The sequence below is a fragment of the Emys orbicularis genome, chromosome 4, assembly GCF_028017835.1.
Source record: "Emys orbicularis isolate rEmyOrb1 chromosome 4, rEmyOrb1.hap1, whole genome shotgun sequence".
Taxonomy (NCBI): Eukaryota; Metazoa; Chordata; order Testudines; family Emydidae; genus Emys; species Emys orbicularis.
Window position 1 is genome coordinate 145,441,003 of NC_088686.1, and position 19,267 is coordinate 145,460,269.

A 19,267-nucleotide genomic window follows, 5' to 3' on the forward strand; every position below is an offset into this window, starting at 1 on the left:
CAGAACAAGTGCAAGGAGTAGACTCCAAACTTAGGCCCCTCACAAGGAGCTCTCCCACCAGCCCTACTCTCTGTCACTGAGAGGGATTCTTGTGGGGCCTCTGTTCACCACAAGAGGAGCAGTACAGAACCTGGGGGATGTGGTGATAGGCAATATACTGTTTGCAGTTGAGAGGTTAAAATCAACACCATCAACTCTCCCCAGAAACTGGTAGGGAGCCAGTGCAGAGCACAGGTGCCAAGTGCCCACTGAACAGCACTGCTTGCCGGGCAAGCTGACGCCTTCTGCACCTTTTCAATTTCAGAGGTTCTCTGCATCACCCCAGAAATCAAGAATGGAAGAAAAGTAGCTGGACGTGGACCTGTCTATAGACCCAGGGACACAGTTAGGTTTGAATGTGATCCTGGCTACACCCTGAATGGCAGCCATCAGATTCAGTGCCGAGATGATAGAACCTGGGATCCTCCTGTTCCAGTCTGCATACAGGGTAAGTGTGAATCAGGGTTGACTGCAGGGTAACTGAGACGATCAACATCTGATAGGGTTGTGCCTGGAGGCTAAAAAATAAACGTCCTTTGCATCCTGGGGTCACTTTTCAGATGTGAATAGGGAAAATACAAATATCCACCTACCCCCTTATCTCTTGACTGTGCTCGTCACTGTGATAGCTGATCGCCTGCATCCTGCCCTGCCCTCCTGACAGACAGAGATCTGGCAATGGTCTATCTCACTGAGCATCCTAAAGGTGTGAATGGAAACACAAATCAACAAAACTCATCCCCCTCTCAACAAATTCTATTTTGGATTCTTAAGGCATTCAAGGGAGATTTGTTGGAATAGAAAAGTAGCAGATTGGGAAAATCTGAGTTTGTGGGTGAAGGGGAATCTAGGTAGGTGATATTTAATCTTTTTTGGATGTGTCGCGTCACCAGTTCAATGGAGGGTTTGACATAACACATGCATTCTGGGCTTTCCCCCCTCCTGCAGACCAGCCTATTTTAAGCTCTTCTTCAACAGCATTCTTCCCCTCTCCCCCGTTAGCGTTGCCATGTCCCCCACCTACGGTCATTGTCAAAGGGAAGCACAATGCCAAGCCATTGGCAACTTTCCCCAGTGGAACATATGTGAACTACAGCTGTGAACCTGGCTACGCCCTCCGTGGAGAGGCTTCGATCTATTGTACCACATCTGGAACTTGGAGCCACCCTTCTCCTCTATGTGAAGGTGAATGGATTTTCGGTTGGCTTCTTCCCTTTGGCTGTAGGTGTGTCAGTCACTCAACAGGATTTAAAGCAAGAGAAAGAATGTTCAGACACACCAGCTAATGTAACAAAATTCACAGCTGGGAATAGATCCCCCAGGGGGACACACAGGGCTATAATCACTGCTGAAACGAGAAGCTCAGTTGACTTCAGTGGAACTTGCACACTGATGCCGGTGGAGAGCACCGCTCCCTGAGCACTGCCGGACAAGATTACAGTTGAAAGGGTTTATAAAAGTGTCAGCAGGAAGATGGAATAGTGTAGACATACTAATGAAAATGAAGTTAAAGGTTCTCCAAAAGAAATGACCCTATAGACAAATTCCTACGCAGACTCTTGGGGCATGTCCACACATAGATGTTGCAGTGGTTTAACTAACGGTGTGAATCCAGAAACTTGCTATTATTACAAAGGCAAATATATCCTTATAGGACAATTGAATTTGAAAATGTAAACGAAGGAAGTGGCAGTGAATGCGTTCATCAGAACAGTCTGAAAGCTCACAGGGTGCGACTCTGGGTGTGTACAAACTGCTAGATACAATAAGAAAGACAGATACATGGGTGAGTCAGTGTGATGAGTGGTTATTTATGTTCCCACGTCTGCCATCGGTGAGGTGTGCTCATCTTATAGCCTCAGCCGCTAAATGAGAGTAAGAGATAACTTAAGTATCTTGAGTCAATGGGCTGTTGTATCAAAGTTTGTGAAGGGCTTGGGTCCTTTGATAGATGATGCTGTATGTGGATATTAATTCCGTTGGGCATTGCTGCACTTATAGAGTCATATGCTTTAAGGCCAGAAGCAACTATTGTGATTCTTTAGTCTTTCGCTGACAGTACTACTGAAAACTGGCACATTTTAGCATCCTGGGAGTATGGCAGCCCAAGGCTGGATATTAGGACCAGAGGTAAACAGGGCAGGTGCATATGTTGTTTTAGTTGATTAGGAAATAGAGGTTCTTGTGTCAGCGGTGGGTTTGGCCCTGTGTGTGTTCTTTTAGGTTCAGTCTCCAGCTATGGATTTTGTTGCATTAGCACCTTTGTCTGAAGGTTCTCTTTCCCTCGGCTTTAATCCTAGTGTAACACCTGGAAGAATATTTATAAAGCAGATCCGCAGTTGTTTCTTTGTAACACTGTTGTTTTATCAACCTGCACCTGACGTGGTACATACCAGTGCAGTAGATATGGTTCTTTTTTCTCATGTGTATTTCCTTTCTTCCTAGAGGGCTGTGGTGTCCCAACGAGGCTAAGCTTTGCTGAGCTGAAGAGCGAGTATAAAAATCAGTCTTCCTTTCCTGTTGGGAAGACTATAAACTATACTTGCCGGCCTGGATACAGTAGACACCCGCGGATGCAATCCACTATTATGTGTCTTGAAAATCGAAAGTGGTCAGAAGCATTCGAGTTCTGTAAAAGTGAATATCTTCATGGATTTTGTTTCTATTGTTCAATAAAGATCTTAGAGGCACTAGATTGTGTCCACGCTGCAAAATGTAACATGTCCTTAAATAGTTAATAGTGACTAGTAAAGTTCTCTAGCTGTGCCTATTCCGGGCCTTTCTAAATGCCTTCTTCGTGGGGAGTGTTAAATATGGACAGTTCCTGGGGATAATTGTAGTATTGAAAGAGAGAAGCCTAATCCTAGCCTTGTTCTCTACCAGAGAAATCGTGTGGTCATCCCGGAGAGCCGGAGAACGGCAGAGTTATTATAACAGATGTCCTCTTTGGGTCAACCGTCAACTTCACGTGTGAGGAAGGGTAAGTTTCAGACTGCCTGAGCTGACTACGTGTGCTTAGCTTGCAGCTGTGGAACACAAATGGATATCCTCATATTCCCCCAACTCCTGAAAGCAGTTTACTCTTCCATACTAAAGCAGCACTCCATCTTCTTGGCTCAATCAATATCATTTCTGTATGCAGTGAAAGATGGATTGGCGTAAGTCTCCCTCTTTTCTTCATTCATGCTCTGCCATTTATTGTACAAACTTTAGTTACAATTTGGCCAGCTGAATGCTCTGCCTGCAGGTGCTGGGTGAGCACAGACGTCTCCTGTGGAGAGTGGGATCCAAGTGACCAGGGCAAACCCTGGAATCTCTTGGATTTTACCCCTGGTTTGAAATGGGAACAGTTCTTCTTCTGAATCATTTGAAATGGCTGCCTTTCCTCAGGGCCATACAGAGCAGGGGCTCCATGGCTAACTTCCCATCTATCTCCAAGGACAAACCCAGCTCGGAGAGCCATCTAAGTTAGAGCTTTGGGGATATGGTGGCAGAAGGGCTGTTGCCTGCCCCCTCCTTTGAAAGATTAAGACTGTGCTTCAGTGGCCTGAAAAGCAGAGGTCTGCAGCTGCAGGACTGGCTGGAACGTTTGTAGGGAGTGTCACGTCTGTATTGAAAAAGGAAGAATCTCTTCTCGCATAAAGTCCCATGTCACAGAAAAGAGCCATAGCAGCTGCTGGTGCTGAACGCTAGACCCAGCTCTGCATTGTTTTATTCAACAATATCTGTGCATATGGACCTGTGTGATGCGGTGGCTTATAGCACCTGCATGGGTTACAACTGGCATGATTGATTATCTCAAGCTAGCCAGACCCCAGCTGGGTCTGCCTGGCCCACAAAAACCTATCCACTCCAAGGCGAAAATTATAAAACCAAAATGGAGCAGGCATAATAATAACCCCCCAGCAGCCTGCCCAAAAGTACAGATGTTACTAGTTTGCCTGTGGTTTGTGATTCCATGGCAGGGAATGTCCCTGCTGATGTGGTGAGGAGGGCTTGAGGGCACAGGAAGGACCTTTGGATCCCCTGGCTCAAAGAATGCCAGCTCATTGGGCCTACATAGGATTCTGTTCCATGGTTTAATTCTACAAGGGGCTGGGGACAGGGGCAGCTCGAGGCACCAGCGCACCAAGCGCGTTCCTGGGGCAGCAAGCCACGGGGAGCGGCCTGCTGGCCACCATGAGGGCGGTAGTCAGGCTGCCTTCAGTGGCATGCCTGCAGGAGGTCCACCGGTCCCGCAGCTTCGGCGGCAATTCGGTGGCGGGTAAGGCGAAGGCGTGGAACCGGCGGACCTCCCGCAGGCATGCCACCGAAGGCTGCCTCACTGCCATGCTTGGGGTGGCAAAACACATAGAGCCGCCCCTGGCTGGGGAGTTCTGAGTTGGCAAGGAGCCTTTTTTTCCAATGATCATCACTCAGTAGTTGGTGGTGTTGGTCCCCACCTGCTGTGGCTGGGGAGAAGAGCATCCCAAATAACTGAGCTTCACAGGAGAACTCATACACCAAAGGACTAGGTAACAACTGATAACCCCCTCTGCCTAACTCCAGACACTGGTTGATTGGACAGCCTTACAGACGATGTGAGATTTCTGGCACGCGTGTTGCATGGAGTGGTGAAGTTCCCATTTGTGAGCGTAAGTAAATTACAAATGTCTGTCGAGGTGCTTACGTGGGCACTTCTGTCTCTTATCTGCTTGCCTCTTAAATGTTAATAAGCGGGTAGGGAAGCTTTATGATCACCACTTTAGAGTGGGAGAACTGAGAAACAGAGAGATTAAGTGATGTACCCCGGGTGATATAGGGAGTTGGTCAATAACAGACCCAAAATTTTAATCCAGATCTCCAAGTCCCAGGTACCTTAACCACAAGAGCATCTTGGGTTGATAGGTGTGTGTGAAGGGTTTTTATCCCAGGAAGAAATTTCTTGTTTCAAGTTCCTGACCCTAAGAACTTAGTCTTTCTTTGACAACTGAATCAATAAAAAAGGCACTGAGCTTGGTATGGCAACAATGTTCTACCAGAATGGTTATTGGCCATTCTGCATTTTAAATAAAGTAACAAGTGTGCCTGATAGGGATTTGTATAAATCCAAAATTAGACAAGAAGCTCATTACCTGCACTTCAAGGCATGCATGTGCCCTGGTAGTGCGGACACCAGTGTATTGTGCAGCAGGAAAATAGTGCGTTTTTCCATGCTTGATTGGAATGGAACACCTTGATCTTAAAACAGTACATATTGAAGTCCCTTCCTCGAAAGAGTATTATATAAAACTCCTCCAGAAAGCGTGGAGATGCCACACTTCCTGTATACTAGGCCAACTTTTCCAGATTACTGTACCCCTTTCAGCCGTCTGATTTGTCTTACATACCCCTAAGTTACACCTCTCTTCAAATCTACTTGCTTACAAAATGAGCCATAAAAATACACAGCACACTACTACTGAAAAATTGCTTACTTTCTAATTTTTACCACACATAATTATAAAATAAATCAATTGGAATATAAATATTATACTTACATTTCAGTGTATAGTATAGAGAGCAGTATAAACAAGTCACTGTCTGAATTTTTAGTTTGTATTGACTTTGCTAGTGCTTTTTATGTAGCCTGTTGTAAAACTAGGCAAATATCTAGATGAGTTGATTTATCATAGAATCGTAGGACTGGAAGGGACCTTGAGAGGTCATCTAGTCCAGTCCCCTGCACTCATGGCAGGACTAAGTATTATCTAAACCATTCCTGACAGGTGTTTGTCTAACCTGCTCTTAAAAATCCCCAATGACAGAGATTCCATAACCTCCTTAGGCAATTTATTCCAGTGCTTAACCACCCTGACAGGAAGTTTTACCTAATGTCCAACCTAAACCTCCCTTGCTGCAATTTAAGCCCATTGCTTCTTGTCCTATCCTCAGAGGTTAAGAAGAACAATTTTTCTCCCGCCTCCTTGTAACAACCTTTTACGTACTTGAAAACTGTTATCATGTCCTCTCTCAGTCTTCTCTTTTTCCAGATTAAACAAACCCAATTTTTTTCAATCTTCCCTCATAGGTCATGTTTTCTAGATCTTTAATCATTTTTAGCGACAAAGAGTCCTGTGGCACCTTATGGACTAACAGACGTATTGGAGCATAAGCTTTCACCCGAAAGCATATGCTCCAATACATCTGTTAGTCTATAAGGTGCCACAGGACTCTTTGTCGCTTTTTACAGATCCCGACTATCACAGCTACCCCTCTGATACTTAATCATTTTTGTTGCTCTTCTCTGGACTGTTGTACTGCACAGGATCTTTTCAGGGGGAATAAGGCAAAGCGCCACTTTTATTGGTAATACATGTATCAATCAACACTGTATCATATGCATATGATATATATTAGAGTCATTCACTCACATACACACACACACAAGCACACTCCGTCTTGTTGTTGTTACCAATTAGTTGTTCCCCTTAACTTCACTGGCCAGGTGAGTTAGATGGGGGAGGGGTGGAGCCGGGGTTCTGCCGATCCGGATCGATGCTGCCATGTTGACAAGACGAGACCCAAGGTCCTCTGCAAGACACCTCACATTTATAGCAGCTTCCCTCTTATGCAAATCTGTACCAGATTCAAAATCTGTGTCTGTGTCCGTTGGTCCTTTGTGCTGCTTCCTTCTGGGTGTTGTCCCAATGCTGTTCAAAGAGGGTGTTTTCAAAAGAAGGTGCTTGCTTCTAACCCCCAAGGCCATTAGTATGTCTCCTCTTCTCTAGTGAGCCCACTTGACAAGTTTTATTGTTCTTGGGTCTGGCTTCCATCCCCTCTCCAACGGTTGCAGCTGTCTGGAGGTGCTGCCTTCCACACCTTTACTCATTCACACCTCGTTCATTCAACAGGGCAATTGATTAAGAGTGGGGAGAAGATCTTGTTCTACTGCTAGCAAAAAGACATTTTTCTTCTATCTTATTCTATCCTTAGGGGCTATAACATTATACCAAGGTTCAATGCAAAGTTTCTACATGAGGCTTTGATACAAAGTTTTCATATACCAAGGCTCATCAGTACAAGGTTTCTATATGAGGCTTTGATACAAAGGTTCATGAAAACAGAGGTCACACGTGAGTAGACCCTCTACAAGATTATATAAAGAGGCACAATGTAAAGTCATATGAAAATTATCAGAGATTTATCTATATTGGTCTATAAGGTGCCACAGGACTCTCTGTCGCTTTTTACAGATCCAGACTAACACAGCTACCCCTCTGATACTTAATCATTTTTGTTGCTCATCTCTGGACTCTCTCCAATTTGGCCACATCTTTCCTAAAATGTGGTGTGCAGAACTGGACACAATACTCGAGTTAATACCTAATCACCACAGAGTAGGGTGGAAGAATTACTTCTCGTGTCTTGCTTACAACACTCCTGCTAATACATCCCAGAATGATGTTCACTTTTTTTGCAACAGCGTTACACTGTTGACTCATATTTAGCTTGTGGTCCACTATGACCCCCAATCCCTTTCCACAGTCCTCCTTCCTAGGCAGTCATTGCCCTTTTTGTATGAGTGCAACTGATTGTTCCTTCCTAAGTGGAGTACTTTGCATTTGTCCTTATTGAATTTCATCCTATTTACTTCAGACTATTTCTCCAGTTTGTGCAGATCATTTTGAATTTTAATCCTATGCTCCAAAGCACTTCCAACCCCACCCAGCTTGGTATCATCCGCAAACTTTCTAAGTGTACTCTCTGTGTCATTATCTAAAGAATTGATGAAGATATTGAAGAGAACCAGACCCAGAATTGGTCCCTGCGGGACGCCACTCGCTATGCCCTTCCAGCATGACTGTGAACCACTGACAACTACTCTCTGGGAACGGTTTTCCAACCAGTTTTGCACCCACCTTATGGTAGCTCCATCTAGGTTGCATTTCCCTAGTTTGTTTATAAGAAGGTCATGCGAGAGAGTGTCAAAAGCTTTACTAAAGTCAAGATATACCACGTCTACCACTTCCACCTCATCCACAAGGCTTGTTACCTTCAAAGAAAGCTATTGGGTTGGATTGACATGATTTGTTCTTGACAAATCCATGCTGGCTGTGACTTATCACCTTATTATCTCGTAGATGTTTGCAAATTGATTGCTTAATTATTTGCTCCATTATCTTTCAGGGTACAGAAGTTAAGCTTACTGGTCTGCAATTTCCTGGATTGTCCTTATTTCCCTTTTTATAGATGGACACTGTATTTGCCCCTTTCCAGTCTTCTGGAATCTCTTCCGTCTTCCATCACTTTTCAAAGATAACAGGAGTACTTGTGGCACCTTAGAGACTAACAAATTTATTAGAGCATAAGCTTTCGTGGGCTACAACCCACTTCTTCGGATGCATATAGAGTGAAACATATATTGAGGAGATATATATACACACACATACAGAGAGCATGAACAGGTGGGAGTTGTCTTACCAACTCTGAGAGACCAATTAAGTAAGAGAAAAAAAACTTTTGAAGTGATAATCAAGATAGCTCAGTACAGACAGTTTGATAAGAAGCAAGTGTGAAAATACTTACAAGGGGAGATAGATTCAATGTTTGTAATGGCTCAGCCATTCCCAATCTTTATTTAATCCTGAGCTGATTGTGTCTAGTTTGCATATCAATTCCAGCTCAGCAGTCTCTCGTTGGAGTCTGTTTTTGAAGTTTTTCTGTTTTAAGATAGCCACCCGCAGGTCTGTCATAGAATGGCCAGACAGGTTAAAGTGTTCTCCCACTGGTTTTTGAAGAATTAATGGACACAAATCTGACATCAGGAATCATAATACTCAAAAACCAGTGGGAGAACACTTTAACCTGTCTGGCCATTCTATGACAGACCTGCGGGTGGCTATCTTAAAACAGAAAAACTTCAAAAACAGACTCCAACGAGAGACTGCTGAGCTGGAATTGATATGCAAACTAGACACAATCAGCTCAGGATTAAATAAAGATTGGGAATGGCTGAGCCATTACAAACATTGAATCTATCTCCCCTTGTAAGTATTTTCACACTTGCTTCTTATCAAACTGTCTGTACTGAGCTATCTTGATTATCACTTCAAAAGTTTTTTTTCTCTTACTTAATTGGCCTCTCAGAGTTGGTAAGACAACTCCCACCTGTTCATGCTCTCTGTATGTGTGTGTATATATATCTCCTCAATATATGTTTCACTCTATATGCATCCGAAGAAGTGGGTTGTAGCCCACGAAAGCTTATGCTCTAATAAATTTGTTAGTCTCTAAGGTGCCACAAGTATTCCTGTTCTTTTTGCGGATACAGACTAACACGGCTGCTACTCTGAAACTTTTCAAAGATAATTGCTAATGGCTCAGATATCTCCTCAGTCAGCTCCTTGAGAATTCTAGGATGCATTTCATCAGGCCCTGGTGACTTGAAGACATCTAATTTGTCCAAGTAATTTTTAACTTCTTCTTTCCCTATTTTAGCCTCTTCTGATCCTACCTCATTTTCACTGGTATTCACTATGTTAGATGTTCAATCGCCACCAACCTTAGTGGTGAAAACCGAAACAAAGAAGTCATTAAGTACCTCTGCCATTTCCACATTTTCTGTTATTGTTTCCCCCCTTCATTGAGTAACAATCCTATCCTATCCTTGGTCTTCCTCTTGCTGCTAATGTATTTGTAGAATGTTTTCCTCTTACCCTTTATGTCTCTAGCTAGTTTGATCTCATTTTATGCCGGCCTTTCTAATTTTGTCCCTACATACTTGTGTTATTTGTTTATATTCATCCTTTGTAATTTCACCTAGTTTCCACTTTCTGTAGGACTGTTTTTTGATTTTTAGATCATTGAAGATCTCCTGGTTAAGGCAGGGTGGTCTCTTGCCATACTTCGTCTCTTTCCTACGCGGTGGGACAGTTTGCTCTTGTGCCCTTAATAATGTCTCTTTGAAAAACTGTCAACTGTCTTCAGTTGTTTTTCCCCTTAGACTTACTTCCCATGGGATCTTACCTACCAATTCCCTGAGTTTGCTAAAGTCTGCCTTCTTGAAATCCATTATCTTTATCTTTATTTACCCCTGGAAGACCTCTGCGTACCCCCAGGGGTGTCCTGTACCCCTGGCTGAGAAACACTGTACTAGGCAACCTCTCTTTCTCAGAGACATTTGGATTTGCTGGGACAGAGAAGTGAAAGTAGCCCATGAAAGGGCAGTCTCAAACTACAGGTAGAGAACAGTAGTAAGATTAGTTCCCTTACTTCTGTGAATAGCTTCTGTTGTTAATCAACCATGAATCTGAAAACCAGTCTACTCATCAGTAAGACATAAAAATGTTATTAAAGCAACTTTTTAAAAAATTATATAATACGTAGGTTGGGGAAAGTGTCTGTACATCTGGGTATAGTGCTTAGATTATCCGCAAATATTAAGTTCGTTTTTAAAAGTCATATGATACATAGAGTATATGATCAGCAATAACCCAAATTTAGGTGAATTGATTTAACAATACAGTTTAGATATTAGAATCCAAATACATCACTCATGAAAGTTGTACAGAGATTTGGTTGTGGAATGCAAAATATATCAATGGGTGGAGATTGTCCCTCAGTAATTGAGAATTAGGTTGGTTATCCATTTAGAAAATACAATGCATGAGGAAAGTATTTCAGTTACTTTCCTGACTGCACTTCTCATCGGCACTCCAGCTCATCCCTCCTGCTTTTGCCGATGTCCAGTGATATGTTCTATGTAGATGTCCCTCGACGAACCATGAGTTGCCGCATCAGCCGAGCGTAGCATTGACCAATTCTGCATTATCTCAGCACTCTCTTGTTACTGGGTTCCCATGCGCCTAAGGCTCCGATGATCAGTGCATGTGTCTGGACAATTAGCACTTGTCGTAGTAAGTCAGTTTAGTGAGTTATGTAACATTAGTGCCCAATCAACTCAGACATCCCTGGGCCGTCACATGTTGGGCTAGTACATTCTAGTGGTTTCATAGCTAGCGCACCTAGTTTTCTTTAGCAGATCAAGTAACTGGAGCTGCTTCTTTAGTAGTATTGATTCTAAATATCTTGTCTCTCCAGGTATTCCGTGTCTTCCGCCTCCTGACATTCCCAATGGAAGGCACACTGGGGTGATAATGGATGACTTCTCTTATGGGTCATCTGTAACTTACAGTTGTGACAGTGGTTACCCGCTCACTGGAGAGGCCTCTATTCACTGCACAACCAAGGACGGGCTAAACGGAGAGTGGAATGCGCGTCCCCCTCGGTGTGGAGGTGGGGTTTGAATGAGTGCAGCCCTCCCAGTTCTGCTCTTTCACGTATAGAAAGTCCAGGTTCAGGCAAACCCACAAATGTGAGACTCCAGTTAAATCCCTGCACTTAGTGTGCCTGCCCGTGGCAACATCTCCACAAGATTTCCATGATTCATGTTAGACAGAGAGTGAATAGCTCTAGAGCAGGGCTGAAGATTTGAGGTGGAAACTGGTACCTTTGAATGCACCCGTAGAGCAGCTCTGTTAGCAGAGCAGCTAGGCTCACAACTGTATAGGAATGCTGTTAAAGGTCTTTAACCCTAGCGGCAAAGGGTCACACTGCTCTGCACCCCAAGCAGATGGCTCTAAGAAACCCTAATCCAATGACGTGGGCGACCATGTATGGCACTGGGATATTTGTGTTAATTTGTGCAGGTAGGAACTGAGGGATGTGTGCTATAGTGAGGAGCTGAGTGTGCCTGGGCTGACTGTGTGTGCTGGTAGTGTTGTGTGGGCGGTTGTTCCGATTTGTGTCTGTGGGTGGCGAGGGAGTGGTGCGAGGGAGAGGGAGAGAGGGGAGAGGCTATTTTGTGTGTGGTGATTGTGGTGTGTGGGTGGTTTGGAAGAACTGCAGCAGTTGGGCCAAAGAATCCACTCTCTGGGCAGTCCCCTCACACCACTGACCTATTCCAACAACAAGGATTAACTTATTTCTGATATCACAGTGGTCTGGCGCTGTTGGTGTAGCTAGACACATAGCTTACTGTATTTTCAAGTGAGAATAATATAGGCTAGTGAACAAGTTACAGGGTAAAGGCTAAACAAGGCTTGAGAGCTGCGTAGGGTGGAGATATTTTTTTTTCCTCTCTTGCCCTGTTTCAGCTAACACGTTTCTTTTTCAGAGGTTAGATGCCCAGCCCCACAGATCCGGAATGGAAGAAGAGTATCTGGTGACAGACAGGTCTATTCGTATAAAGACAGTGTTACCTTTGAGTGCGATCCCGGCTACACCATGAAGGGTCACAGTCTGAGTCAGTGCCAAACTGATGACACGTGGGATCCACCTTTGCCCATCTGTGAGCCAGGCAAGTGTCAGAACTCTGATTTGTTCGTATTATGCATCTAGAAAAAGGTTTCCCTTTTGTCTGCTCTGTGAGCATCTCCAACACTAACCCAGTCTGGATCTGTCCTGCCTGATGCTCACCTCAAATCAAGAGACTTTACAGACTGATTTGAGGGGAGAGCTGGAAGGTCCCAATTGTTAGGAACAGACCTAGAGGATAAGAAATGAACCAGGTTGGGGGCAGTGCTGGCAAGGCTCTGAGAGCAGTGGGGATGCCAGGTGAGTAACTTTGTCCCTTCTCACATGCATCTGACGAAGTGAGTATTCACCCACGAAAGCTTATGCTCCAATACGTCTGTTAGTCTATAAGGTGCCACAGGACTCTTTGTCACTTTGTCCCTTCTGTTTGCTGCAATCCTTGTGCTTTCCCACAATGCCTTTCTGGGTTATAATCTCTCAGACTGCACCAGCTGTGAGAAGTGACCCAAGTTGGCAAGAGCCATGGGTCTGCTGAGGGGAATTTCTGTAACTTAAAGATGAAAACAGAGCACTTTTATCTTCCTCTGCTCAGGATCCTCATGTCTGTCCCATCTTGAAATGGGAACTGGAAGTGATTTAGAAGATGATATTCAATAACTTCTTGGTCCTCCGCAGCTTTTGCAGGTGGTATTTCTGCTTCCTCTGCTGAATTTCACAATTAACTTGAATTTTTTATCAATTTTGAGCAGTCCTTCCAGTAATGAGACATGGTTTTCACTCTTCCTTTGGAGGTGGAATATGCCCCTCTCGTTCCTGCATACTGAATAATTGTGAACTAACTTTTGTTTTCCCCCTGACCCTGGTCTTGCAGTCAAGCTCATTTCTATAATGGGGTGGGGATGAGAGTGTTACAAATGAGTTAAAGATTCATAAAAAGCAATAGGCCGTTAGCTCTTGCAATGTAAGACACTGAATAGTGAGCCTAAATTGTCCAGTGATTTTTGGATGCCCAAATTGAGATGCTTAAAGGAGCCTGATATTAATTCTGGGTGATGAGTGTCTGTAAATTACCACTGTGATCCTGACTACTCCCTTCTTGGGGAGGCATCACTTCACCGTACAGTGTCTGGAGCTTGGAGCAACCCCCACCCTCAGTGTGAAGATGCGTTTCTGTTCTGTTTGCTGCTTCCCTTTGCCTCACTCGGCGCGTCGGACACACAAAAGGATTTAAATTGAGACCACAAGAACTTTGATATAAGCCACCAATTCAGCAAATTCCACAGCCAGGGATTAAACTTCCAGTGAGAGACACGGGCCAAAGTCAGTTCAACTACAGTGGAATTGCATCCACTTGTACCAGTGGTGAATGGTTCTGTGTGCGCAGCTGGGTAATGTTCATGCTGAAAGAACTGACACCGGTGACAAGAGGATGTCAGAGTGTAGAAATACTTATGAAATTGAAGTAAAAGACTTGTCAAAGGAAATGACTCAGTGGGTAAACTGTCCATTCCATCCCACATGTGCGTTAAAGTCTAAAGGGTATGTTATGCTTTCCCTTTCAGCGACGTGCATGATCCCAGAAGTGGAGAATGGAAGAACCAATGGGGTACAGCCTGCCTACGGACCCAGAGACACAGTTGTGTTCGAATGCGACCCTGGTTTCACCTTGAGTGGCAGCCCCGAGACTCAGTGCCAAGATGATGGTAGATGGGATCCTCCTGTCCCTGTCTGTGAAAGAAGTAAGTGTGATTAAGGTTTTGATGGTGGGTTATCTTTGATCCCATTGTGATGAGTAAGATCTGGGATGGCTGAGTGTGGGAACTTAGAATTAAGGGAACTTAGAGAAGACCCCACCTAAACAACCATCCAACCAATGAATGGTCCGAAAGTGTCAGCATTGCCAAAGTAAACACAAAATATACAGTGTAAATAGCCTTTGAAGCCTTACTACTAAGATGGCTGGGAACATGTCTGTGGGTGTCAAGAAGCATCACTCAGTCATGGCGCTATATAGGTATTTGGGGGGATGGAAATGAGGTGGAAGGAATGGAGGTAGGTCACTTTACCCCAGGTGTGCGTTAGCCTCACTGCTGTTGTGTTGGGCATGATTCAATATGCGCATGAGGATCTTTTCCCTTCTATAGATTAGCCAGCATGAGCTGTGGTTCAGTTAAGACTCTCTTCCCTCCCTGTAGTGCTGCAATGTCCCTCTCCTCCAGCCATTGCCAATGGGAAGCCCAGCATCAGGGCCTTGGCAGTGTTCACCACTGGAACATCTGTAAATTACAGCTGTGAGCCCGGCTACTCCCTAACTGGGCAGGCATCTATTTATTGTACGGCATCTGGAACATGGAGCCCTCCTCCCCCTCAGTGTGAAGGTGCGTTTATGTTCTGTTACCTAGAACTAAGAGGAGGAAGCTTCTACCACAAGATTTAACACGAAAGACAACCTCACCAGTGCAACAGAATTAATATCAGAGAATTTAAGCTGCATTTAATTAGACACATGGTGAAATAAATGCTTTTGAAAATAAAGGCACTGTATGCACACTCTTCACTCCTGTGCGCGCGTACACAGATGTACATCTATTAGGGAAATATTGGGAAAAAAGCATCTGTCTGAAACCCTAGGCACACTTGACATGAATTACAAAAACTGGAAACTAATATCCACGCTCCCCTCACACACACAGATAGACACACAAACCTCTGCCGCCAATCCCTACCCTTGCTACACGCTTAGTCAACAGAAAAGATTTGCAGTGGGTTCCCCCAAGGCCAACAGGGCTGTATTGTTTCAGAACAAGTGCAAGGAGTAGACTCCAAAGTGAGGCCCCTCACAAGGAGCTCTCCCACCAGCCCTACTCTCTGTCACTGAGAGGGATCCATATGGGGCCTCTGTTCACCACAAGAGGAACATTACAGAACCTGGGGGATGTGGTGATAGGCAATATACTGTTTGCAGTTGAGAGCTTAAAAGCAACACCATCAACTCTCCCCAGAAACTGGTAGGGAGCCAGTGCAGAGCACAGGTGCCAAGCGCCCACTGAACAGCACTGCTTGCCGGGCAAGCTGACGCCTTCTGCACCTTTTCAATTTCAGAGGTTCTCTGCATCGCCCCAGAAATCAAGAATGGAAGAAAAGTAGCTGGACGTGGACCTGTCTATAGACCCAGGGACACAGTTAGATTTGAATGTGATCCTGATTACACCCTGAATGGCAGCCATCAGATTCAGTGCCGAGATGATAGAACCTGGGATCCTCCTGTTCCAGTCTGCATACAGGGTAAGTGTGAATCTAGACTGACTGCTGGGTAACTGAGATGATCAACATCTGGTAGGGTTGTGCCTGGAGACTAAAAAATAAACATCCTTTGAATCCTGGGGTCGCTTTTCAGCTGTGAATGGGGAACATACAAATATCCGCCCACCCCCTAATCTCTTGGCTATGCTCGTCGCCTGCATCCTGCTCTGCCCTCTTGACAGCCAGAGATCTGGCAATGCTCTGTCTCACTGAGCATTGTAATGGTGTGAATGGAAACACAAATCAGCAGAACTCGTCCCCCCTCTCAACAGATTCTATTTTGGATTCTTAAGGGAGTCAAGGGAGATTTGTAGGAACAGAAAAGTAGCAGATTGGGAAAATCTGAGCTTGTGTGTGAAGGGGGATCTAGGTAGGTAATATTTAATCTTTTTTGGATGTGTTGCATCACTGGTGCAACGGAGGGTTTGACATAACACATGCATCCTGGGCTTTCCCCACTCCTGCATACCAGCCTATTTTAAGCTCTTCTTGAGCAGGATTCAGATTTTCACTGAAATATTCTTCTTCCCCTCTCCCCCATTAGCGTTGCCGTGTCCTCCACCTCCGGTCATTGTCAGAGGGAAGCACAATGCCAAGCCATTGGCAGCTTTCCCCAGTGGAACATATGTGAACTACAACTGTGAACCCGGCTACGCCCTCCGGGGAGAGGCTACGATCTATTGTACCACATCTGGAACTTGGAGTCAACCTTCTCCTCTATGTGAAGGTGAATGGATTTTTGGTTGGCTTCTTCCCTTTGGCTGTAGGTGTGTCAGTCACCCGACAGGATTTAAAGCAAGAGAGAGAATGTTCAGAGACACCAGTTAATGCCACAAAATTCACAGCAGGGAATAGATCCCCCAGGGAGACACACAGAGCTATAATCACTGCTGGCACAAGGAGCTCAGTTGACTTCAGTGGAACTTGCGCACTGATGCCGGCGGAGAGCACGGCTCCCTGAGCGCTGCCGGACAAGATTACAGTTGAAAGGGTTTATAAAAGTGTCAGCAGGAAGATGGAATAGTATAGACATACTAATGAAAATGAAGTTAAAGGTTCTGCAAAAGAAATGACACTCTAGACAAACTCCTACGCAGACTCTTAGGGCATGTCCACACATAGATGTTGCAGTGGTTTAACTAATGGCGTGAACCCAGAAACTTGCTGTTATTACAAAGGCAAATATATCCTTATGGGACAATTGAATTTGAAAATGTAAATGAAGGAAGTGGCAGTGAATGCGTTCATCAGAACAGTCTGAAAACTCACAGGGTGCGACTCTGGGTGTGTACAAACTGCTAGATGCAATGAGAAGACAGCGCTCATGGTGGAGGCAGTGTGATGAGTGGTTATTTATGTTCCCATGTCTGCCATTGGTGAGGTGTGCTTGTCCTATAGCCTCAGCCGTTAAATGGGGCTTGTCCTATAGCCTCAGCCGTAAATGAGAGTTAAAAGAGATAACTTAAGTATCTTGAGTCAATGGGCTGTTGTATCAAAGTTTGTGAAGGGCTTGGGTCCTTTGATAGATGATGCTGTATGTGGATATTAATTCCGTTGGGCATTGCTGCACTTATAGAGTCATATGCTTTAAGGCCAGAAGCAACTATTGTGATTCTTTAGTCTTTCGCTGACAGTACTACTGAAAACTGGCACATTTTAGCATCCTGGGAGTATGGCAGCCCAAGGCTGGATATTAGGACCAGAGGTAAACAGGGCAGGTGCATATGTTGTTTTAGTTGATTAGGAAATAGAGGTTCTTGTGTCAGCGGTGAGTTTGGCCCTGTGTGTGTTGTTTTAGGTTCAGTCTCCAGCTATGGATTTTGTTGCATTAGCACCTTTGTCTGAACATTCTCTTTCCCTCGGCTTTAATCTTTGTGTAACACCTGGAAGAATATTTATAAAGTAGATCCGCAGTTGTTTCTTTGTAACACTGTTGTTTTATCAACCTGCACCTGACGTGGTACATACCAGTGCAGTAGATATGGTTCTTTTTTCTCATGTGTGTTTCCTTTCTTCCTAGAGGGCTGTGGTGTCCCTACGAGGCTAAGCTTTGCTGAGCTGAAGAGCGAGTATAAAAATCAGTCTTACTTTCCTGTTGGGAAGACTATAAACTATACTTGCCGGCCTGGATACAGCAGACAGCCACGGATGCAATCCACTATTACGTGTCTTGAAAATCGAACGTGGTCAGAAGCATTCGAGTTCTGTAAAAGTGAATATCTTCATGGATTTTGTTTCTATTGTTCAATAAAGATCTTAGAGGCACTAGGTTGTGTCCACGCTGCAAAATGTAACATGTCCTTAAATAGTTAATAGTAACTAGTCAAGTTCTCTAGCTGTGCCTAATCTGGGCATTCTAAATGCCTTCTTTGTGGAGTGTGTTAAATAGGGACAGATCCCTGGGATAATTGTTGCATTGAAAGAGAGAAGCCTAATACTAGTCTTCTTCTCTACCAGAGAAATCGTGTGGTCATCCCGGAGAGCCGGAGAACGGCAGAGTTATTATAACAGATCTCCTCTTTGGGTCAACCGTCAACTTCGCTTGTGAAGAAGGGTAAGTTTCAGACTGCCTGAGCTGACTACTTGTGCCTAGCTTAGAGCTGTGGAACACAAATGGATATCCTCATATTCCCCCAACTCCTGAAAGCAGTTTACTCTTCCATACTAAAGCAGCACTCCATCTTCTTGGCTCAATCAATATCATTTCTGTATGCAGTGAAAGATGGATTGGCGTAAGTCTCCCTCTTTTCTTCATTCATGCTCTGCCATTTATTGTACAAACTTTAATTGCAGTTTGGCCAGCTGAATGCTCTGCCTGCAGGTGTTGGCTGAGCACAGATGTCTCCTGTGAAGAGTAGGATCCAAGTGACCAGGGCAAATCTTGGAATCTCTTGGATTTTACCCCTGCTTTGACAGGGGAACAATTCTTCTTCTGAATAATTGGAAATGGCTGCCTTTCCGTACAGAGTTGGGTGGAAGGGTTTTCACCGACTAACTGCCCACCTGCCAGACTGATGAGGTGTCTCCAAAGGAAACCCTGCTGGGGACGGTGCCCGAGTGAGAGCGCTGGGGATACGGTGGCAGAAGAGGGCGTCACTTGCCCTCTCCATTTGAAGATTAGGACTGTGCTTCGGGGTCTGAGAAACAAAGGTCTGCAGCTGTAGTGCTGGCTTGTGCCCTTGTAGAGCGTGTCATATGTGGGGGCGAAAGGGAAGAGCCTGTGACTGCAGAAAGGCCCATTGCACAGACACTGCCTTTAACAATAGCTGGCTGCTGAACTCCAGAGCCAGCTCAGCTGAGGTTTGCTGTACAGTGTCTTTGTATTTGGACCTCTCTGCTGGGGTGGGGTGTTACTCCTGCATGGGTTACAACAGTCATGATTGACTTAGTTTATGAATCTCAAGCTAGCCAGACCTCAGCTGGGTCTCCCTGGCCCACATCCACAGAAATGTATCTCATCCATCATGAGAAAATCAAAACCCCTCTTGGCAACCTGCCTGAAAGCGCCAGGGGAAATGCTGTTACTCGTTTGCGTGTGTCTTGTGGTTCAGTGGTGGGGAATGATCCAGCTGATGTGGTGAGGCGGACTTGAGGACACAAGAAAGAGATTTGGATCCCCTGGCTCAAAGAATAGCAGCTTGTTGGTCCT

General features: G+C 44.7%; 1 protein-coding gene across 1 annotated transcript in view; it reads left to right on the top strand.

The window, feature by feature from the left end:
- The first annotated feature begins 11,671 nt into the window (after positions 1-11,671).
- Positions 11,672-19,267, top strand: part of CR1 (complement C3b/C4b receptor 1 (Knops blood group)) — a 42,498-nt gene continuing 34,902 nt past the window's right edge. The window contains exons 1-8 of the mRNA XM_065403427.1: positions 11,672-11,708; positions 12,176-12,358; positions 13,878-14,054; positions 14,511-14,693; positions 15,418-15,600; positions 16,163-16,345; positions 17,639-17,830; positions 18,076-18,172. Coding sequence (XP_065259499.1) covers positions 11,672-11,708; positions 12,176-12,358; positions 13,878-14,054; positions 14,511-14,693; positions 15,418-15,600; positions 16,163-16,345; positions 17,639-17,830; positions 18,076-18,172 — 1,235 coding nt within the window. The remainder of the gene's footprint in view (positions 11,709-12,175; positions 12,359-13,877; positions 14,055-14,510; positions 14,694-15,417; positions 15,601-16,162; positions 16,346-17,638; positions 17,831-18,075; positions 18,173-19,267) is intronic.